General features: G+C 41.0%; 3 protein-coding genes and 1 long non-coding RNA gene across 9 annotated transcripts in view; 2 read left to right on the forward strand and 2 right to left on the reverse strand.

The window, feature by feature from the left end:
* The window catches only part of LOC143907013 (uncharacterized), a 222,245-nt gene that overhangs the window by 37,104 nt on the left and 163,861 nt on the right, over positions 1-21,280 (forward strand). The gene's annotated exons all lie outside the window — the stretch shown is intronic.
* Tbp (TATA binding protein) lies at positions 81-3,494 on the reverse strand. Its single transcript, XM_077420862.1, has 6 exons — positions 3,268-3,494; positions 2,640-3,052; positions 2,315-2,445; positions 2,002-2,245; positions 1,635-1,833; positions 81-1,454 (listed from the first exon to the last, which is right to left on the reverse strand). Exons 2-6 carry the CDS (start codon positions 2,904-2,906, stop codon positions 1,378-1,380), a joined length of 918 nt encoding a protein of 305 aa, XP_077276988.1. The 5' UTR covers positions 2,907-3,052; positions 3,268-3,494; the 3' UTR covers positions 81-1,377.
* On the forward strand, positions 3,608-8,825 carry LOC143905426 (tonsoku-like protein). Its single transcript, XM_077420851.1, has 4 exons — positions 3,608-3,692; positions 4,114-4,363; positions 4,492-4,780; positions 4,854-8,825. Exon 4 carries the CDS (start codon positions 4,904-4,906, stop codon positions 8,675-8,677), a length of 3,774 nt encoding a protein of 1,257 aa, XP_077276977.1. The 5' UTR covers positions 3,608-3,692; positions 4,114-4,363; positions 4,492-4,780; positions 4,854-4,903; the 3' UTR covers positions 8,678-8,825.
* On the reverse strand, positions 8,917-10,711 carry LOC143905448 (U6 snRNA phosphodiesterase 1). Of its 6 annotated transcripts, none has more exons than XM_077420906.1 (4): positions 10,565-10,711; positions 9,923-10,035; positions 9,384-9,718; positions 8,917-9,195 (listed from the first exon to the last, which is right to left on the reverse strand). In XM_077420906.1, the coding sequence occupies exons 1-4, from the start codon at positions 10,588-10,590 to the stop codon at positions 9,007-9,009; spliced, it is 663 nt and encodes a 220-aa protein (XP_077277032.1). In that variant the 5' UTR covers positions 10,591-10,711; the 3' UTR covers positions 8,917-9,006. The 6 variants fall into 6 exon arrangements, with proteins under 6 accessions (XP_077277032.1, XP_077276999.1, XP_077276994.1 ...); XM_077420873.1 differs by having other exon boundaries at positions 10,468-10,711; XM_077420868.1 differs by having other exon boundaries at positions 9,893-10,035; positions 10,468-10,709.

Genomic DNA, 21,280 nt, shown 5'->3' on the forward strand with positions numbered 1-21,280 from the left:
GATAGAACGAATAAATTTTATGGAAAAATAAATGATTTTGGTGAGAAAACATTAGAGAGGTATATATTGAGTATAATGCGTTGTTAAAAAAAAGGAAATACTTGTATATTAATTTTAATAAACATTTAACCAGGCATTTAAACAGTAGAAAATTATTCGATGGTGTACAATAAATTTTCCAAGTGTACATGTATGATAATAATTAACTCTCAACAGGTACTATAAATATTCTTTAAAGTGTATTTATAATAATACGCACGATCCTGTGTTATAAAGAAATTCAAATTAAAAGATTTGTTGATTATAAGTTATGAATCATATATCATAATCACATTACGAACTATATATAATCAATAAGTCTTTTAATATACATTCCATTTTGCAGATTTTTTTCTATTACACAATTATGGTGATATTTTTAGGGATGTTGTTTAAGAAAATTCATAGTATCTGTTAAGAGTTAAAATTGTGATAAAGCATACACATTGATTACTCGCGTAATCTTAATCGAGGCACTGGATCACTAGAAGACACTATTTTATATAAATACAGAATTATATGCATTATTATATATGCATTATCTTTAAGGAAGGCAAAAAGGGAAGGTTCAGAAACTTCTGGTTGCATTTAATTTATATATGTACTTTTAGAATTTCTGTTGTCATCAACTAATCAATTGGTTTAGCAAATGGAAACAAAACCATTGCAAGATTGCACAAGTTGTACCTTCGCACTGTTTGCTTTTTACACATCGAAAAAATTAATATTTTCTATAAAGAGACGAAAACAGACATTTTATAAATCATATTTAATCTACGAGACAATTGGTTTATGCATTATGTCCTGAAATCACTGGATATTCTTTTAAACACAGTTTCTTTAATCAATTTGAAGACAATCTCTCTTTAATATTGAAAAATTTATTTCAATATGTGTATAATAACCTATATATTCTTAATCTCTAACATTCATTCATATTTGTAACTAAGATTCATGTAAAAAATATATTTTGAAGTAAAGTCAAGAAAACGTAAGTGAAGGACGGAATATTTTTTCATCTATCTTTTCTCTCGAAGTTTGGTTAACAAAAATATCTATTTACGCTCATTACAAAAAAAAAATATGCATCAAGTTTCATTGAAAATCGATTTCGTGTAGACTGGGACAGATCTGTGGTAGAGGAATATCCAATCATTGTGAGACATTTTGTACATTGAATAATCAAAGAGATGTGATCAACAACACTATGCAACTCAACGACAGTATTAAACGTAATGGTTTGCTCATCCATGTGATTTTATATTACAAAATATACTCTATTAGAAATAAATTTGGTTGGAAACAAATTATTAAATTATTAAAAAAGACTACGTAGAATCACTGCTTTTTAAAGCTCTTCAGTATTGGATAGATGTTGTCAAAGGCTTCATAAATTTCCTTGCGTACCTTGGCACCTGACACGACATATATAAATATGTAATAAGTATTCGAGCACAAACGTGTAATCAAATGTTCAATCTTTTATGCAGATCTGGATTTTTAAGTTTGCAAATTGTAAAAAATCAAGACTGTACTATATTCCGGAAATGTTTTGCACACGTACTACTATAAAATGTATAACGGAGCACACTCACCTGTCAATACTACTTTCCCTGAGACGAATATGAGCAGTACAATTCGAGGTTTGACCATCCTATATATTAGACCTGGAAATAGTTCTGGTTCGTACGATGAAAATTGTCCGTGAGAAAGCACTAAACCCTCTAGTCTAATTGGAAACTTAACATCACAGCTGCCGACCATATTTTGTATTTTAAAATCTAGGAACTTCGCCTAAATTAAATTAAATCAAATCGTAATATCAATAAATGAAGAACAACAGATTTATATCATTATTAAATGTCTTATCGATAAACAGTACTACATTTAAAGGAAAACTTCATTGCGAAAAATAAATTATTTTGTATTTTAATGAGAGAGGCGGGTTGAGACGATACTTACTGGGAAACCTAACTTTTGGATAATCCTTGCGTACTTTCTGGCAGCAAGACGTGAATCTCCTTCACTCTTGGCGCCGGTACAAACCATTTTGCCGCTACTGAATATCAGCGCGGTGGTTCTTGGTTCTCTTATTCGCATGATAACAGCCGCAAACCTTTTTGGATTATACTCAGCGTTTCTAGCATGAAGCGCTATTTTCTTCAGGTCAAGCTTGCAATTTAAATTAACGGTAGACACGATATTCCTGAAATAAAGCAAAAATTATGAACGGGAGGCGGACGTGATATTATATCGAATTTCTTTACAAACTTACTGCAACTGTGGCAATATTCCAGGGTCGGCGGAAGCTGGGGTCATTGGCGTCATTGGCCCTGGGGTCGCAGGACCTATCGATGGCGGTGCTATTTGATTATTTTGTGGTACTATCGGAGACATCATATTTTGCTGAAGAATACAAGAAAAAAGTAACAATGAAATAAATACAATGTAATATATTGAGAACACTGTATCTTTTTCAGTTACATGTTCCCAAGCTCTCTTTAATGCTCGCCTTTTTTAATTGTGTAAACAACATTCAGAATTTCTACTAATATCTTGAGTCTCAAATTCTATCATAAGTAAATTCAACTTTGAATTACCGGCGTTTGTGGCTGCATAAGACTCTGCGGCGTCGCAAACGCTGGAGTTGGAGCATACGTGTGCATATTCTTTTGCGGCGTTGTTATCATCAGCATACCGCTTTGCATATTAGGACTCATCGAATGCAGTTGCTGCAGCTGGAACTGCTGCGACTGTTGCTGCTGCTGCAGAGCATTCGGCAGGATCTGTTGATCCTCCTCTGGTTGATGCAGAGGTGTACCAATGCTCGGTATGCTGAAGCCAGGACTCGGAAGCATCTGATCCATTTTTAATCCTTAGGAAATATACGCACAACTGGCACCGTTTACGACGAATCTTATTTGGAAGTACAAAGGAGACGGGATCCTTGAGGTTATGCTCGCATCTTCGCGAAACAATCGCTAATCTATTTTAATCAGCGATGAGTTTCAACCTGAAATCATAATCAATTATTAATTAACAAGAGATTTCTACCTTTCGTACGTGACACAAAATACAATTGTCATAGAAAAAAACCTATTTAAACGAAAAGTTCGACGGATACTCTGATTCTGATATCTGCGGTAACTTTATCCTCGATTTAAAAAAATCTGGCACTGATTGTCCGGTAAGGGGTGGTTCGTTTTATTATACTCTGAAAATATTTACCTTGCCGCGCGATATCGCCTGGAAGCTTCAACGCGCGAAACTTCGCAAAATCTCGCCCTTCTCCTCGTCGACCCGTGACTTCGCCAAGTTAAGGCTAGATACAGGGAAATCGATCAAATCGCGAAGAAACGATTCGTTTTCGAGGGAAACTTTGTCTCATAAATTCAACTCAAACTACACGTTAATTAATCTTCATACTCCCGTGCATGCGTGTGCAGCCTTGCAGCGTCTTGTTTACAACCGAGGTTTACAATTTACAACAGACACTTTCCTGACTTCCCTAAAGCACGAAACTCGTGCACTACAGATGGCTCTATCATCGGCACCGTTTGAAACAATTGAAACGGAGATTAACAGAGACACGATTTGTTTCTTCGACTTCTTCTCGTTTCTTCTTCTTATACCAGGAAAAAAAACGGAAATACGTAAATATTAAAAATTATATTTTACTAATTATAGTTTATAGAAATAATTAATATTATAAGAAAATATCTATCTCTCTAATGAATGGGACCAATCCCATGAAGTATATTTTACGGAAAAACAAAGATATAATTAAAATTATTGCAAAACTTAGGTTAGAAGTATCTCTGTTTTTCCGTAAAATATACTGCATGGGGAACCCAGTGATATAAAAGTGGGCCGAAATAAAGGAAGTAAAAGGATATAAATTGAACAAAAGAAATATTATTTTAGTATAATTTTGTTGTTTTAATTTTTTGTGAAAATATGAAATCGTACTAAATATTTATATGAAAACATGATAAAATTACACTTTGCATTGTAACGTAATTATTTTATTCGGACTAATATAAATCTTTTAATAAATATTTTTATTTATTCCAGAGGAAGTTGACATGAAAAAACTGGAGATGCTATTGTGTTTAATAATTTTAAAAGTTAAACAATGGCAAACAACTCCGCAGTTAGGATGGCACAAGGAATTTCGTCGTCGACAATTACTTAAAGTTTTTTCGCTTTACTTATTATTAGAAATTAAAGAGAGAGAAAGGAAAGAGAAAAAACAAAGGAGACGAAGATTTCTGGCTCGGCGAAAAATGGTTATTGAAGAGCGAAGACGATGAACAAGGAGCAAGTAATAAATTCAATCAAAGAAATGTCAAATATTGATCCCGAAAAATAAATCGAGCCGTGTAAACGCAGTCATTTTTAACCGCTGCCGCCAATGCGCAAGTTTATTGGTTATATTCGTCTATGTTCCAGCCTCTCCTAGCACAGAAGTTTCTCGCGTGGCAAGTCGATTGTTTTCCGAGAGAGGTCTCGACCAAATCCGATGGGTTTTGGAACGCTCAAGCTCAAAATGGCGCCAAAACATCAAGAGGCGATATCGGCGTGACAGATTCGGCAGCTTTGTAGAAAACCTCTGAAATATATTTCTTATTCGCAAAAATAGTTTGTTATTTACTTCCTGCAATATCGAGCGATTAATTTACTTTTGAGATCTTTCTGCGTACCAAAAGGATAAGTACATACATCTTCATCGTAGCTACAGGTGACGATATCTCAAATGCTCGTCAGATATATTTTTTTTTTCCCAATTAAATTAACTGACCTATATTTTGTAGGGCTTTGAGGAAAATAAGACGTTTTATATGTACCTCAGAAAATTGTCGAAATGAACATCGATAAGCTCATTAAGAAGAAGCGGCATGCCAGACGCGACAACAATCTTCGTCAGTTGGCCGAGATCACGAATACCCTGGGGGACATGTATTTCGAGAACGAACGGCCGGAGGAAGCTCTGCGGGAGTACACGGAGCAGCTGAGGGTCTGCGAGGAACTGCGAGACAAGCTGAAATGTGCGATTGCCCACAGAATGATCGGAGAGGTTTACGCGAGTTTGGGGGATTACGAACAGGCTTTGATACACCAGAATCTACACTTGGAAGGCGCCAAGGACATGGGAAACTTGATAGAGGAGCAGCGGGCGTTCGCTACCTTAGGCAGAACTTACTTCTGTCAGGCGGCAACTTTAATCGGCAAGATGCAGAAGCACAACGAGGCTTTGGCAAACGCAAAGATGGCTTATGTACGGAGTATGGAGCTGTGCGACAAATTAACAGCCACCGAAATCAAGCTGGAAGAGAGAACGTTGATGCGAGCGAGACTGTTGCTCAATTTAGGATTAACGCTGGAAGCGCAGAAAGAGACGCGGGAGGCGATCAGCTTGATCGAGCAAGCGACCGCGTTGTGCGTGTCCAACAACTTTCAGGAAGATCTGCATCGAACGTGTATTTCTCTAGCGGCTATATACGAGCGACAGAGCAATTTGGAGCTGGCGTTAAGTTACATCGACACCGCGGCCACCGTAAACGACGCACGTCTGAGAGCCGAAGCGAAAATAATAAAGGCCGAATTGTTCATGCGAACTGGACAGTGGATTGAAACGCGTAAAGTTTTAGTTTCCCTATATACGAGCAGCGGATTGCCGAAAGACATTAATCATCAGGTAGACAAATATTTAAGGATTATTGTAACTATATGCCGAGCGGAAAACGATCTTCTTGTCGAGACGGATGTCCAGGCTAAGCAGAAATTGTACGAGACTTTAGGTGATGCGGCGGTTGCCGCGCAATGCTTCGACAAAGGTGTGGAATATTATCGAAACATGTTGACCTGCGCGGAGGAAACGGGCGAACAAATAGGTATCTCTTTGATGAGCTTGGCTCAAACGCTCAAAGATGCGGGACGATACGAAGAAGCGTTGCCCTTCGCGCGGAGGGAACTGGAGCTCTGCACCAGTCCTCGAGAGAAATGCAGGTCGGCGCTGTTTCTAGCAGATTTATTAACAACGACGAACGCCGCTGACACAGAAGTTCGCGAATGTTACACTACGGCATTGAGCTCGGCGAACGAAAGCGACGATGTTAAACTACAAAAGTCTGCTATAAGAGAACTCGTCAGTTATCTGGAAAGCGTAGGCCAATTCGACGAGGCAGAGGCTACGAAACGGAAAGCGGGATTAACGTTGGACGTACTGAGCGATACGGAGAGCGAGGTATCGTCCGAGGAAAACGATAGAATTGGCGCGGATATTTGTCTAGAGGATCTGTCCGATCTGGAACCCGAGGAGAGTGTCAAGAGTACGGTCGGCACCAGGAGAATATCGAAGAGAGGAACGTCGTCCGCGATCAAGAGGAACGAGAAGGGTGAAACGCGGCTGCACGTGGCGTGCATCAACGGCGACGTCAATGTTGTCGAGAGGCTCTTGTCGTCCGGTCATCCCACGAACATCCGAGATCACTGCGGTTGGACTCCGCTTCACGAGGCGGCTAATCACGGTTACGTGGACATCGCGGAGCTGCTTCTGAAGCACGGCGCGTGTGTCAACGATCCGGGCGGTACGTCCTGCAAAGGCATAACGCCGCTTCACGACGCCGCGTATTGCGGACACTTCTCGATGATGCAGCTCTTGATGAAACACGGAGCGACCGTAACGCTTAAGACCCACGACGGCGATACGGTGCTGGATTGCCTGGAAGACTGGAGGGATCGCGTGAAAGATTTAAGTCCCGAGGATTTAGTCGAGTACGAAACGACGTATAAAGAGCTTTCGGCTGTTATTCCGGTAAAGAAGAAAAGGAAGAGATCCGACGACGTTCGTATACTGGACAGAAGGTCCGCGTCGTCCGAGACGCTCGAGGTTCGAGAAATATCCGCCGGTGAAGTTTATAAGAGAACAATAGCGAGCTTGCGATGCTTCAATAAAATTAACACGTTAGGTAGTGCGTTTAAAGGCAGCAACGATGCGGTCGCGCCTTTAGTGAAGGAGGAACAAGTTCTTGTCGACGATTGGCTTGAAGACGATATCGGAGGTACGACGAGAAGAAAGTCTACGCCAAAGTCTACGCCAAACAATTACACCACCACGATCAAACGGAAGTCTTCCGACGGAAATATGGAGAACGCTGCTAAAAGAATGAAACTGAACGGTTCGTGTCAAAGTAAGGACGATTTCAGTACGAGCGAAGACAGCGACGATGATTCTGTCGTTGATATTTGTCAGTCGTTCGAAAAATCTAAAAGAAGCGGGAGGAAACGACAACAGACGTCCTTGATCTCAAGTGGATTCACCGTGTCACGCATGCCATCCCCAGTGGCTCATCCGCAATCACCTCCGCGTACTACAACAAGCTCGAAACAGCATGACAAAGAACATCACGTACATTTACGTATGTCTGTCAAAGAAAGAGTGTTCGATGTAAAAGTAGTGGTTTGCGAGGACGAGACGGAGTTTCTGACATGCATCAAAAGTACTACCGAACGCATGTTCTACGACGAGACCGGTTGTACAGTTAAATTGCTGTTGCAGCCCACAAATGGGACTGTCGTAACGAAGGAGAGTATTCTGAAAATCGCGAGAGAGAACGGCAAATTGGAATGCGAGATAGCCGAGTTGCAGGTCCCACCCATCGTCGAGCGATACAAGACCATCTGTTCCACTCGTAATTCGGCCCCTTGCGAGGTCATGCTGAAGTGCTTGAAATCCTGCGAAAATACGTCGGTATTTCGCGTGAAACCTGACGATATCGATAAACAATTACTTGTACCGTTGTTAAAAACCTTAGAGTACGAAAAGAATATCAAACTGTTACAATTGTCTGGCACTGTGCTACTGAAAGCGGGAATACACTTACAACGATGTCTCTCGAATCTGTCGTCTCTGCAGGAGCTCTATTTAAAAGGCTGTGACATCGACTTCGCCTGTTTACGCCAACTAAGCTCGTTGCCTTCACAGTTAAGAGTTCTAGATCTGAGTTATAATCCGTTGAGCTCCGAGAGCCATGGCATCCTCCGAAAGCTAATTGCGCCCTTGAGATACCTACAAACCCTTAACTTACGTTACTGTATGCTGGAGGATTTTTATCTTCCGCTCGACAATCCCAATCTGACGAGCTGCGATATCTCGTGGAATGAATTAAATCGCGACGCAGCGACTTCTTTGTTGAGTAGGCAACTGTTTGATTTGAATTTATCTAATATTCTGTCTTCCAATCGTTTTATCCTAAGTTTGGACAACGTGGCTCTGTCACAGAGCTTAGAATCGCTAGATCTTTCGTTCTGTGATGTAACAGACTCTGACGTAAAGATTATCCTAAGACAATTACCTAGACTGTTAAAATTAATACTTAGTGGGAACATAAATGTATCTTTATTGTCAATAAACGCGTTGTTGAGTCGTCAGCCCACGTTAAATTACATCGATGTTAGTGGCTGTAAAACTATCGCGAGTAATCCAGAGGCTGGATTGGTCATACAAAATCCTGAAGTTTGTACGTTACTGGCTAGCATAGAGCCTAATTTTTGTGATTCGTGGATTAAATTGTGGCGACGTGCGGGTATTGTAACGAAATTGCCTCATAACTTGGCGATTTTTAAATCAATATAATTTTCTATGGAAAATAATATTTTGTATATATGTATAATAGTTATATGCGAGAAATAATTTATTAAAAAAAAAATATATATATATATCCTACAAACGTGTGGATGTGCTTTTAAACCAAAATAATTTATATCTCACAATACGATATTCATAAGAGCAATACTATTACAATTTGTAAGTTATTAAATAAGTTTCTTTACGATTTTTTTAAAGCTCGGTAAAAAATTGATAGGTTCAATCAATTGAGCGAAGCAATTGACAGTTTTACTTTGTGACGATAAACGCTGTACAATTTCCCAAGATAGATTTTATAGCCTAGTTTATACAATTTGTTATTTTAGTTCAAAGTTATAACATTTATTTCCAATTTTGCATTGTATCTCATTGACATGCACGTAAGCGTCTTCCATATTTTCTACTAGAAAATCATTTAAACTGCTAGTGAGAGACGGCAGAATTTCTTTTAAATAAGCTCGCTTGTCTCCAAGGCACCAGAAGAAACTAATGTGATATGAAGTATCCTGTATATAAGAAATATATATATTATACTTATGTCCTGATCTTTTATTGCGATCATATTAAGTCGTGATTCATATATTTCATATTTCTGAAGTGATCATGCAACGATTGAAGAATCTTATACAAATGCAAATTATAAAATCTGTCACCTATTTCATAATAAATGTGATGCATTTAATAACAAAAGTACCTTATAAAACGACGGCAACTGATATCCAGCTGATAAATTGTCAAGAGCTTCAGTTAGGCACTTCAACATTCCATTTTCATCCTGACAATAAATTCCGAGGAATGTGCGAGTTTTCTCTTCATTGCAGTATACCCTTACGTCCGTGAGTTGAATGGCGAATTTATTAGATCTACGACACAACAGCTTCATGCCTTCGACGAACGATTCAATCCAATGGAACTTTAAAATCAATGTACGACTGAGACTAATATGAGGACTAGATACGACATTGCCTTGGACAGGCAGTTTATCTAACACGGCGTTCATCCAAGTGTGGAGACAACCACTGGGTGTATCTGAAATCAATTTGATCTTTTTATTAATCCTAATATATATATATATATATATATATATATATATATATATTGATTATTTAATATTAAACAAAGAATTTTTTTTCTTGATCTATGCTACTTAATACAGGATGCAAATTAATAACGATATCTTGTGCGTGAAATCGAAATCCTTACAGTTTATGTAAATCAGAGTTGCCCAATTACCACGCTCATGTTTAAAGCTTCGTGTCCGTCCGTCGTGATCCAGTGGATCATCGACCACATCTTCATTATACGTAACTCCTTTCCACGATAAAATACTCTCAGGTAAGACTAGCCTGCAAATTTATCCAAAACATTTAACCAAAAATATATATGTATGCAATATTATTTTTTGTTCTTGCATATGTATCGATATTTAAAGGAAGCGTAACTTTTACATCATATTCTACAATACATAATCAAATTTTAAATTGTCTGTTAATAATTATATCAACAAAGCATATTAGGCCTGATCTTTTAGCTAAATTTCTTTGTCGGGAAGAAAAAGAGAAAAGATGAACTGTGCAAAAGAAGTTCAGTTAAAAGTTCTGTTATCATTAAATACATGTAAACAAAATGCTTTAACCTCACCAAACTCAAATTTAAGAATTGTAGAACTTTCATGATTATTCCAAGCATTGTTTTTTGTCGTGAAAAAAAAGAGCTTTCAGAAAAAAGTAACGATTATTAAATATTGTAATCCAGAATAAGTAATGTAATTTATGTACTTGTTTACAATTTTATGATCATCTTTTCCTTTCTCATCATGCTGGTCTTCGTCTGAGTCGGAAGAGTATGTCTGTATTAAATCCAAACCGGCCATACTTGTTAATAACTTTTATATTCAGCATTAAATATCTATTATCACTTCTCTGTTACAAAATTGAGCAGAAATACAACGAAGAAACGGTTTAACGGTTATGCCGAAAGGTTATGTGTACAGTTTACATCGAAGTTTGACAACAAAGGATTGTGTGTTTGTAGATGCGCTACTTCTGCATCAAAAGTCTTGTCATCCTTAGTTTTGTACCGATTGGCCAGCGTCATTAAGACCAAATATGGCGAAACTACCGACGTGTTCAAAAAATACAAAATATATTAAGAAGAAATGATTAATTAAAAATGAGATAAGTTTATTATAGATGGATATATATATTTTAAAGTAATTGGAATATTTTGAATTTCAAAACGTAATTAAAGTATCAATAATTAGCAAAATAAGTATTCAAAACAAAATATATAGTGGGTATCGTGATATCTTATTATTTAGATTAGAGAGAATATATTGTAATGTTTTAAAGTTGTTCAAGAGAAATTTTAAAATTGTTAATATCTCTAAAATTATATTAGAAGACATTTTTTTATAATATGATATCTTCCAGATATCTTCTGTACCAACATGTGATATTTTTCAAACACTGTTAAGATTTCTATCTTTATGATGTCTCGCTTGAGATTCTTTGTATGCATGTAATTTTGATTGGTAATACAGTTTAGGGAGTTAGGCATTGATACATATGTACAAATATATATATATATATATATATTTCTACATTTTATATATATTTTATATACGTATAAAAAAAAGGAACTTAAAATAAATTAATAAAACGATATGTAAAAAATATTTCATCCACGCATAACTTTGATAATAACAATTTCATATCTGTCTGTCGAAAATTTTATATATAATTATTGTTAACAGATAAAGGATCTTTTAAACCAGCGCGTTGTCTTAGAGCAAACGGCGTACGTATCATCATTATTTAATCGTGGCATAAAAATCTGAGATTTCGTGTCGAAGATCTTTCTATCTCTCTGAAGGTATGAATCACATATATAATGAAAACAGTTTATGCTAAACACAAGATTATTATCGCACTAAGCTACGATTATAGGTACAATAATTTTGTATGACGTGTGTGTGCGTGTTCTGCTAAATCGCGAAATATTTTCTCAATGCATTTCATTTCGTAATACAATCTCTGTATTCCGCGTTTCCTCCTGTGTTCCAATGTAGCAATATAATTTCCACGGAGGAGTTTACGCTGAGAAATATATAGCGCTTTGCAGAGCGTGTCAGAATTTGTATCTGGTGCAGATATATCGGATTGCGCGTCGGACATCGACTTTCGCGATGTCCTTTTGGGTATCGTCAAAGATTCTTCGTCTTCCGGCGTTCTTTTCGGATATTCCTCTCCGCTGGTCGAGTCGCCGTGCATTTTTACGTGACGCTCCTTTCGACTCGCTATTTCTCTCTCTCTCTCTCTCTCTCTCTCTCTCTCTCTCTCTCTCTTGTGCGCGCGCTCGCTGTCTCAATTTGCCTATATATCTATTTCTTTGCGGAGATCAAGGAACAGTCGTTTCGCCATTTCTGCAACTCTGCCCGCCCGTGGATTTTCAATATCCTCGAAATACGCGGCTCTCTTTGAAATTCAGATATTGCGAGCAGAGAACCCTTTCGGCGGTAGTTGCACCTCAAATTTGCACAGGCCAGACCGAGCCTGCGAGCAGTCTGTCGACGAAATTATTGCGCCCCGCGATATCCTCGCGACACGGGTCCTATCAATCGTGCGTACGAGTTCAACCAACGAGACTGACCTATCCGCGAAAAAGATTCGCATTTAATGAGATCGACTTTGTGAATTAGTGTTAATTCAGGTTGATTCCGACGTCGATTTAAATAATGCAAGAATTGAGAGGAAGGGAAGCATCGAACTCGGCAGGAATCTCTCTTGTAACGATTAACGATTAACAATTATATCGAGTTATTATTTACAGCGAATTTTATAGATTTCTTCGTTTTCTGCATGAAACGCGATATAGACAACGCCGGGATTTCGTATATCTTTATACAATTTCTATAATACCTAATAACACACGAATTTAAATAAAATTGGAATTGACCCTAAAATTTATCTCGGATTTACAAGCGACGCGTTTGTAACAGAAACTATTAATTCCTCCGAGCCTTATTTACTCGCGAGAAATTTTAGTAATAAACTAGAGAACTAAAGTTATACGGTGCGCGTGTGTTTCATATTTAGCAAACGCGTTTCTAGCTCCTCGTTGAGCGCCATGCAAAATGTAACTTTCTGGGAGATGTCGAAGAGAATGTACATTCCCCGATATGTTTAAAGAATGGCCGAGACTCGCGCCCTCGTCGACATAATTCGTCACTTTACATTGCGCGAGAAATGTTAACGTATTTCATTTTTGAGAAAAGGTGTAGAATTCTGCCGCCTCGTGAAGCTAAAGACTTTACGAAGGGGATCTCGTTTCGAGCTCGTTCTAAGGCGGCTCAAAGTCCGATACTAATTTTTCGGTATTTCCCACGTCGACGAGCGAGAGCTTTGGTTGACGAGGGTTATCACCGAAGACGTTCCTCGCGCGAGCCACGATCAATACTCAATGTACCGCCGGGGTGACAAAAAGGCGAGGAATTAAGAGACTCGAGGTATTTCTCGAGAATGAAATCCCGTCATCGACAACCCACGGTGGGCGACGACGGCGGCGGACAGTTCGATGGCGGTATGGATCGACAGTAATTGGCGACTGCCGGAGAGTCTGCTGCCGTCGGTCGCGAACTTTGAACTTTCGAAAAATACAGTTATACGCGACAATCAATATAGCGCGACGAGGGACGGGAACACCTGGACACCGCGAAGCGCGGAATCCCACGCGTTTATAATCGCGACATTTCGCGGCGTCGTCGAACCGCGACGAGGGCGCGTCGCGAGAGGGTGATCGCGAGGGGGACAAATGCTGACGGATTTCACCACCACGGTGGCGGCGGCGGTGACGACGACGACGACGACGACGGCGGCGGCGGGCGAAGGGGGTGCGACAGGCTGATGCTGTGGGTGGTGCTCGCGTGTTTCGCGAAAAAGAAAAGCGCGGAAGTTCGGCGCGAGTCTCTCGGCGTAACAGGTGGTTAAACAGGGGCTGTAAAGCAGCTCGCAAGCGGCGCGGGAAGGGTCGGAGGGAACGGGGGAGGTGCGCCGGCGGGAGGGGGAGGCGGGGAGGGGCGGTTGCATCGGGGGAGGAAGTCGAGGGAAGGGTTAAAAAGGTCGGACTTGGCGAGGTGCAGTCGAGAGATCGCGGCCTCTCCGTCCCCCCTCCCCCCCACCCCCCTTTCCTTACGCTCGCGCAACACGAATTGCGAATTAATTGTCCGGGTTATTTCGCGCTTTTCGTAACTTGCGCGCCGTTCGCGGCAAAATCGAACGAGCGAATCGTGTCTCGCCGAAAAGAGAAATAGGATCGTGCGTTATCGGCTGTATATAAGTTTGAAATTTATCGCGATGGAAGATATTTAGGGGATTATCGTGAGCCACCGAAACACACATCGCCGCAGTTAAAATTAATTAGAGTCGGAACGGCCGCGCAAAATTTGTCCATATATTTTTAGGGATTTGCCGCGCGTTAAATCAACGTAATAACGATAACAAATTCCATTCCAAACCATTATATATAGGTGTCGCATATTCAAGCTAGAGTAAGGAAGGGCTATTTGAGTCAGTTGAAGAAAAAATCGGATAAAAAATGTTCAAGACAAAAAGCTCTTCTCTGTCTTGAAAATTTTTTATTCGATTTTTTTTAACCGCGCTCAAGTAGCCCCTTCTTATCCTACGTCAAATTGCTGCACTTAAAGATCGAAATGAGCGTGAAGATCTCGATATGACGATTACGATAAAAAGAATTTACAATATATGTTAAGTTGATTCGTTCGTCCCGAAAGGATCCTACTTTCCTCACGTTGACGAGATCGCGCGCGCGCGCGCTTAATTTATCGATCGTTGCGTCGTTTCGCGACGATCGTAAAAAGCATCTCCAGGAGAGTATCTCGGAGATCCACGAATCTCGCCACGGGCGGGCGCGCGCAGCGGTCTTAATTAATTCGATCCTGCAGCCCTTCCGTAGCTCGATGCCATTTCCATCGTTGTCGGGAGCACGGTCGCTCGTTCACCGACTACGGGGGAACGAGGGGGGGGGGGGGCAGGTTCCGCGCGCCTCGGGCGACGAAAGGAAATTGGCTCGGCTCGGAGACGTCCTGCCTCGCGGACGGAACATCCTTAATACCGTAAAGTAAGTTTAATGGAGGATGCAGTCGCGCGCGCGCGCCCACCGACGCCTATACTAGGTGTTTGAGGATATCGCGCGCTCTCCCTCGGTTCGTAGTTAAACATTTAAATGGCACAGTAATAAATATCCGTATTAAGTTGCGCTTAAGTGGCCGAATTAGCGCAGACGTTTAAGCAACAACGATCGAGTTGGGATTTAAATATTACATTACGCTTTCCTCCAAATATCGAAGAGTCGGGTGTAGGGTCTTATTTATAATCTTGCTACGTCATTTTTTTTTTAATACGGAAAATTAATAAGAATTGTAAAAATTATATGTTTTATATATATGTATATAATTAATATATTTAATAATTTTCCGTCGTGATTTGTCAATGTCAATTGCAATTCGGTTATCCAGAACTCTTTCGTTAATCTGAACGAAGAGACACGCGAGGCATAGCAAAGCATTCGTCAGCGTTTAACAAATTCGCAATTCGTGCGTAACAATTAAATTCGAAACGATGGAGAGTAAAGGGGACAGACAGAGAGAACGGAGTAACATGGGAAACCGAACAGTGGGAAAAGCTGAGGATCTCGGAACCTGCGAGCAGCAGAAGAGGGATGGCACACGGAGGGCGCAAAGTGATCGCTGGAGGGTTAAAAGGAAGGTGGTTTAAGTAAGGAAAGAGGGTGAGCAAGAAGCTTGCGGAGAGAGAGGATGGGAGAAGCTGGATCGGACAGCGGAGAGAGGCGGGGGAGACAGGGAGCTCATCAGACGCGTCAGTTGCCCCTGGCGCCGCGTTTCATCCCCTCGAACTACGCGTTTCCAGTGTCTCCAGAGTCTTTTCCGTCCTCTCTCTCCTCATCGGCGCCCCGCTTATTTCCCCTTCCCGCATTTCATCCGACATTTCGTACCGCACTTTGGGGGGGATGCGCGCAATTTTGCGTCGTCGCTTAATCCGGCGTGCGCTTCCGGTACGCTTTCTAATACTCAGATAAACGTACCTTTAATCGTCTTTGCGAACGAAATATTATACAGAATGAGACTCTCCCAAAACGCGTCGTCCTAGCTTAAACGCGGATAAGTGGTTTTTTTTGCAGCAGCAGCGTTTTGAATTTCAGAGAACAATATGATGTTACATTTGCGTCCCGTGAGACTCGGTTTGTGTGTGCGTGTGTGAAAATTCTCTCCATTACCTGCAACTTAGAAACTTTTAACGTCATTTAGAAGATTAATTCTTATCTTATACAATCAAATTTAAACGATAGGATATATTCCTTGAGAGCCTTATTTTTCAGAAATTTATTTTTATAACATTTTTATAGCTGCAGACTAAAACTGTCGCGCCTCCGACTGCCGACACTCGGGAAAATTTTCACACCGAGATGATTTGACTTTGTCGCAGAAATTTCCAATCACAATTAGTAGTTAGTGTTTCAAAGAACATTTTTCTGCTTCTTTACTTGACCATCGCGACGAATAACCGAAGAGATCGAAGAGACACGACGACAGAATCGACACAAATCTTGTTTTTCTCGTCGATGCAGGCGATCCGTAGTTGCTATATAGGAGATCCGCTTTCCTTCCGAGGAGAGAAAAAGATCCACTCTCTCGCCATTATCCGCGCCGGAGGATCACCGCGGGCGACGTTGAAACGCGCAGCGCGGCGCAGGATCAAAGTGCAATCTAATCGCATAATGGTCGGAGTATTAGGGCAGCCGCCCGCCGCAGTCGCCGCCTCCTCTCTCCCCCCTTCACCGCCCCCCGCTCATAGACGAGGCGGTAATTAAGAAGCACGGATCGGCCGCGCCGCTCCTTATTACAAGCCGGAACCGACGTTCGTGGCGTGAATTGATCTCCCACCGACGTCCTGATGACCCACGGGATGCTAATTACTCCCGGCCACGCGTTCGTTCCTTATTTTCACGCTCCCCTGATTCGACGTTTCTGCCACTCGTGTGTCAATTGGAGGCCGTAATAAGGGGATACGTAACAAGAGCGCGTGCCTCTTTTTCTTTTTCCGAGAGGAAAAAGAATATTCCCCCTTGCCATAAAACGCGCGAGAACTTCTAATCGCCCCATCAAATCGAGAGATTCCCTTAAATTAAATCCTACCCCGCACGTGTTTCTATTAAATAATAATTATAATGCAGTAATATAGAATATAAATTAAATCTTGCTTCTCTCGTCGAAGAAAGAATTTTACATTTTTATTACAATATGCAATATACAAAACATAGAGTTCATCGTATTCTTTATATGCGAGAAGATATATCCAAAGATTTCCGGAATGGTTTGATAAATATATTATATTTGCACGAAACAATCATTGTATTGTGAAATTTCCAGCATCATTGACAACCAATTCGTCAGAATCTCCAAATTCAGGGGAATTTTAACCCAAGAGGTCGAAACCACCGACTCCTATTCCCCGTAACAAGAACGATCGTGAAGATTGGTCGCCATTGAGCAGACCGCGGTGGAATGATACCCTCGTTTGTGTGTGTGTGTGTGTGTGTTCGGTGAACGATTTCGAAAATTGGGAACCACCGGCCAAGATTCACTAGATCGTTAGATCGTTAGACACGTAGTCAAGCATAGGGATAGCTAACTATCGTAATCGCGCTCGGTATACCTTTCCACGATCTGGCCGCGCGCGCGCCTATATTAATTGCGTGTTTCTTTACGATCACACGTACTTCGGAAACCCTTGCCTCTCCCCCGCGCGAGATCACATGCACATGCACCTGCACGCTTGCAGGCCCTCATTATATAAATTTATCACGTGTTTATGGTATCCCAATTTTATTCGACGAGAACCTCCGAAATCCCTTCATCGGAAAGAACACCTATTATTATCATCGTTTCCCAGACAATCTTCCTCATCTGAATTTCATCAAAACAATCGACGATCGTTACGGGTGATTCGATAAACAACAAACGAAAATACAACTCGGATATCGTGTTAACGAATCGCGAAAAAATTTGAATTAAAACTACTTTTTATTGCGTAATGCTATCTCGCCCGTTAGTTTCGGAAGAATTTACGAGCGAAATATATTAAAGTCAAGTAGTTGTTGATATTTATTAAGATAAAAATAAGCAAAAGAAAATTGTAAGAGATTACTATTAAGAAAAAAGATTTTTAAGAGAAATAATGTTTCGAAATATTTCGTCAAATTGTAACTTGTTTCACAAGACGAGAGATGGGAAACACACGAACGGACATTATTATTTTTAATTTTATTGTTAAATAACTAAAGATCAAGTTCTCTTCGTCCGTTTGAAAATGCGATACGGAACGTTTTGTTACTGCACGTTCTCTTTGTCCCGTTATTTAACGTTCTCTTAAAAAACGTATCTCTTGGCGTCAGTCGCGCGTCGATCTTGCCACGTTGTTCAGGAGAATTCCTCGAATTTTTTCCTTGGACTCTCGTTCTAAACAACTTTCGCGCGATCCACACCTGCTATAATCAATCGAAATTAGCCGTGTGCTACTCACGAGGAGGAGGTGGATAGATAGCTGTTCACAGCGCCCTGTGATCTGGCGCGTTAACCGGCGACGTCAGAACAATGATTAGCTCGGGTGTAGCGCAGGTGCATCCTCCCGTAAACAAGTAGCCCCCTCGTATATCCGATCCCCTCGGGATTTCTTTCGAATTCCCGAACTGCCCTCCTGAGGGTGGGGGCCTCTCTCTCTCTCGGTAAGCAGATTCTCGTTATCCGCTTGGAAGTTCTGCACACGCACGTTTCCTCTTCGGAGAACGCGGATGCGACACGCAATTTTCAATTCCACGGTGTAATTAATTTAGCGAAAGCGAGAGGCGGGGGCGAGGGGAGGCGAACCGGGAAGAAGGTGACGGCTTGGTTAATTGCTCGCCAACGTACGTGTCCGAATTTCAACGAAGCCGCCACGCCTCGTATGCATGTGTGCAATGTGTGTATGCTTCGTTTCACCTTATTGCGCGTGGTTCCATTCTCCTCCGCTGCTCTCCGTGAAATTTTCTGCGACCGAGGTCGAAAGACAAAAGCAAGGCAAACTCGTAACTTTTAAGAAAGGTTCCAGTTTTGTCCCTAAAATTGTATCGAAATGTATTTAAATATAATCGTAGAAAATATATTTAAATACACATTAATTGTATCTTAATTGTATTTAAAATGTGTTCGTATTTAAAATGGACCTCTCTGAACTTATATATTATGTATATACATGTTATGTATTCTCGCATTGAACTTCTCAATTTTAATTAGCTATATCTAATGTTCTCGATTTAAACCGTCAAATCTTATGTAGAGTATCGAACCGTGGTAATAAATCGCGATAGTAGTAGTTCCATCCGCAATCGGATGGAACACCAAATAAATAATCGCGCTCGATCAATTGCCGTTTTGCACAGTCAAGATCGTATTTTACACGCGCAGCGATCGATTGCTCGAAAAACGCTTGGCGAAAGATGTCGATGGCGTAAAGCTACCAAGACTTACACGTAGGAGCCGCAGGGAGAGGAAGATCCGAAGCAGGGAGACAGGATCAGGGAAAGGGATAAAGAGAGAGGAGAGAAACGAGGTGATGTGAGAGTCGCGGTTGTCACGAGAGACGAATCGGTCGGCGGAGAGCTGAAATTACGCGCGCGCCCGCGTAAAACCTCGCAATAATGAGCTTTTAATAGCCGGTCAGGTGCCTGACGAGCGGACGGAGAAGCGACAGCGTATGCTAATGATACGGCTCAATTAGTGGCCATACAAAGTTGAGAGAAAGGGATGAGAAAGAAGGGAATAAGAGAATAAAACAAAATCGAGAGAGAGAGAGAGAGAGGAAGAGAGAGAGAGAGGGGCAGAAGAAACCACCGTGCCATGAATCTCGAGACGGATGTGATCTAAAAGCCTCTGATTTAAAGACTGCCCTCGCCAGTAGTCAACAGCACGCACCTTCTGCTTCGGCTTCCATTTTTTTTTCATTCTCCTCGCTGCCTCCTTTAATAAATAGCGTTTCTCGTTCTCTCTTTTCATGTCTGGCTAATAATAAACCGATGTAGTCTCTCTTTCCGTCTATCCGGCGCGTCTCTCGTCTCCTTCTCCGCATCTGTAAAATTACAACTTTGGACCCGGACCTCCAGGCCCCGAGGTGCTAATAAAATCCAGTCGCTCGATCGTTCATTTACTCGTTCGTTCGATCTTTTTTTCCGGATCTGACTCGCGCGTGTACAAGGTATATACATCGACACGGTATCGCGCGCTTCTTCGAGAGATGAAGACTTTCTTTGCTGATCGTTGGCCTCGTTGCCGCCAGATATATTTCAAGTCCGTCTGACTGTTTTACGAACTTGATAATTTTCAACGTCGAATATTTCACGGCATATAAATTCGACTGATCGCCGTCGCGTGACGGCGCGGCGTCTAAACGTGTACTACGCGGATTTCACGCGGCAGATAAGGCGCATCAATAATGCAGAGTATTGCAGTGCCTTCTCCTCGCGGAAGGAGAAGAAGCGCTGCGGCGCTAACATATATTATGCATTAGGCAAGGGAAGGAGCCGTGCTGGGCGAATGAGCCAAGAAATAGAGAAAGAGAGAGATTTGCCTTGTTTTCGGATGAAAACCACGCCGACAGTTTCGCTAAATTCCGACGTCACCGGCACGCTTATGAGAACATTGATTTCTCTATTTCCACCGAGGAGCCCTTTTTTTCAAATGTTTCAGAATATTTTATGCATAACGTTATGTGAGATATAATATCGAACATTAGGTGAGACGTCAATAATTAAAAACTATTATTATAAAATAAATTATTATAATATAAATAATTTTAAAAATAATAACATGGATGCAAAATGAAGAAGGATTAGTGGCAGAAAACACCTAATTTAATTTAAATGAAAAAGATAACAAGTATTACTAAAGACCCTGTTGAGTTTTCCGCGTTCTTTCGTCATGGAAACAATCGAAGCCAAGCGCGGATCGATGTTGCGAATTTCTCTCTCTCTCTCTCTCTCTCTCTCTCTTTCCCTCTCACTTCTTTTTTCTCTCTTACACTTTTTCCATTCGTGCGGGATGATCGCACACGGTATCGATTGATCTCTCGTCCATAATTGCCGTGATTGTTGCGCGATCACGTAACTTGATCTACACGGCAGGACGATCCATTATTACGTACATACATACACGCGCGTGTACATATATATATGTGTGTGTGTGTGTGAGTATGCACGCCCGCGTACGTGTGCATTAGATTTTATTTGCCAAACAACAAAAAATTGATTGCGTCACGCTACGCGCCCAGTCGGGGATCAGTCGTTGCGTTCGTTTGCGGCGAGATTGTGCGATAAAGCGCCGATTGTAAGCTCGTCGGATAATGATAATCGCTCTTTTCCCAACTTGCACAACGCGGCCTCGATCTGTTCGCTCTAATTTTTCTTTCGATGAGACGGAACATTTTCTACAAACGCACTTTCATGACTTTGAGAAACTATATA

The sequence above is a fragment of the Temnothorax americanus genome, unplaced genomic scaffold, assembly GCF_048541705.1.
Source record: "Temnothorax americanus isolate GAGA-0224 unplaced genomic scaffold, ASM4854170v1 Scaffold11, whole genome shotgun sequence".
Lineage (NCBI taxonomy): Eukaryota > Metazoa > Arthropoda > Insecta > Hymenoptera > Formicidae > Temnothorax > Temnothorax americanus.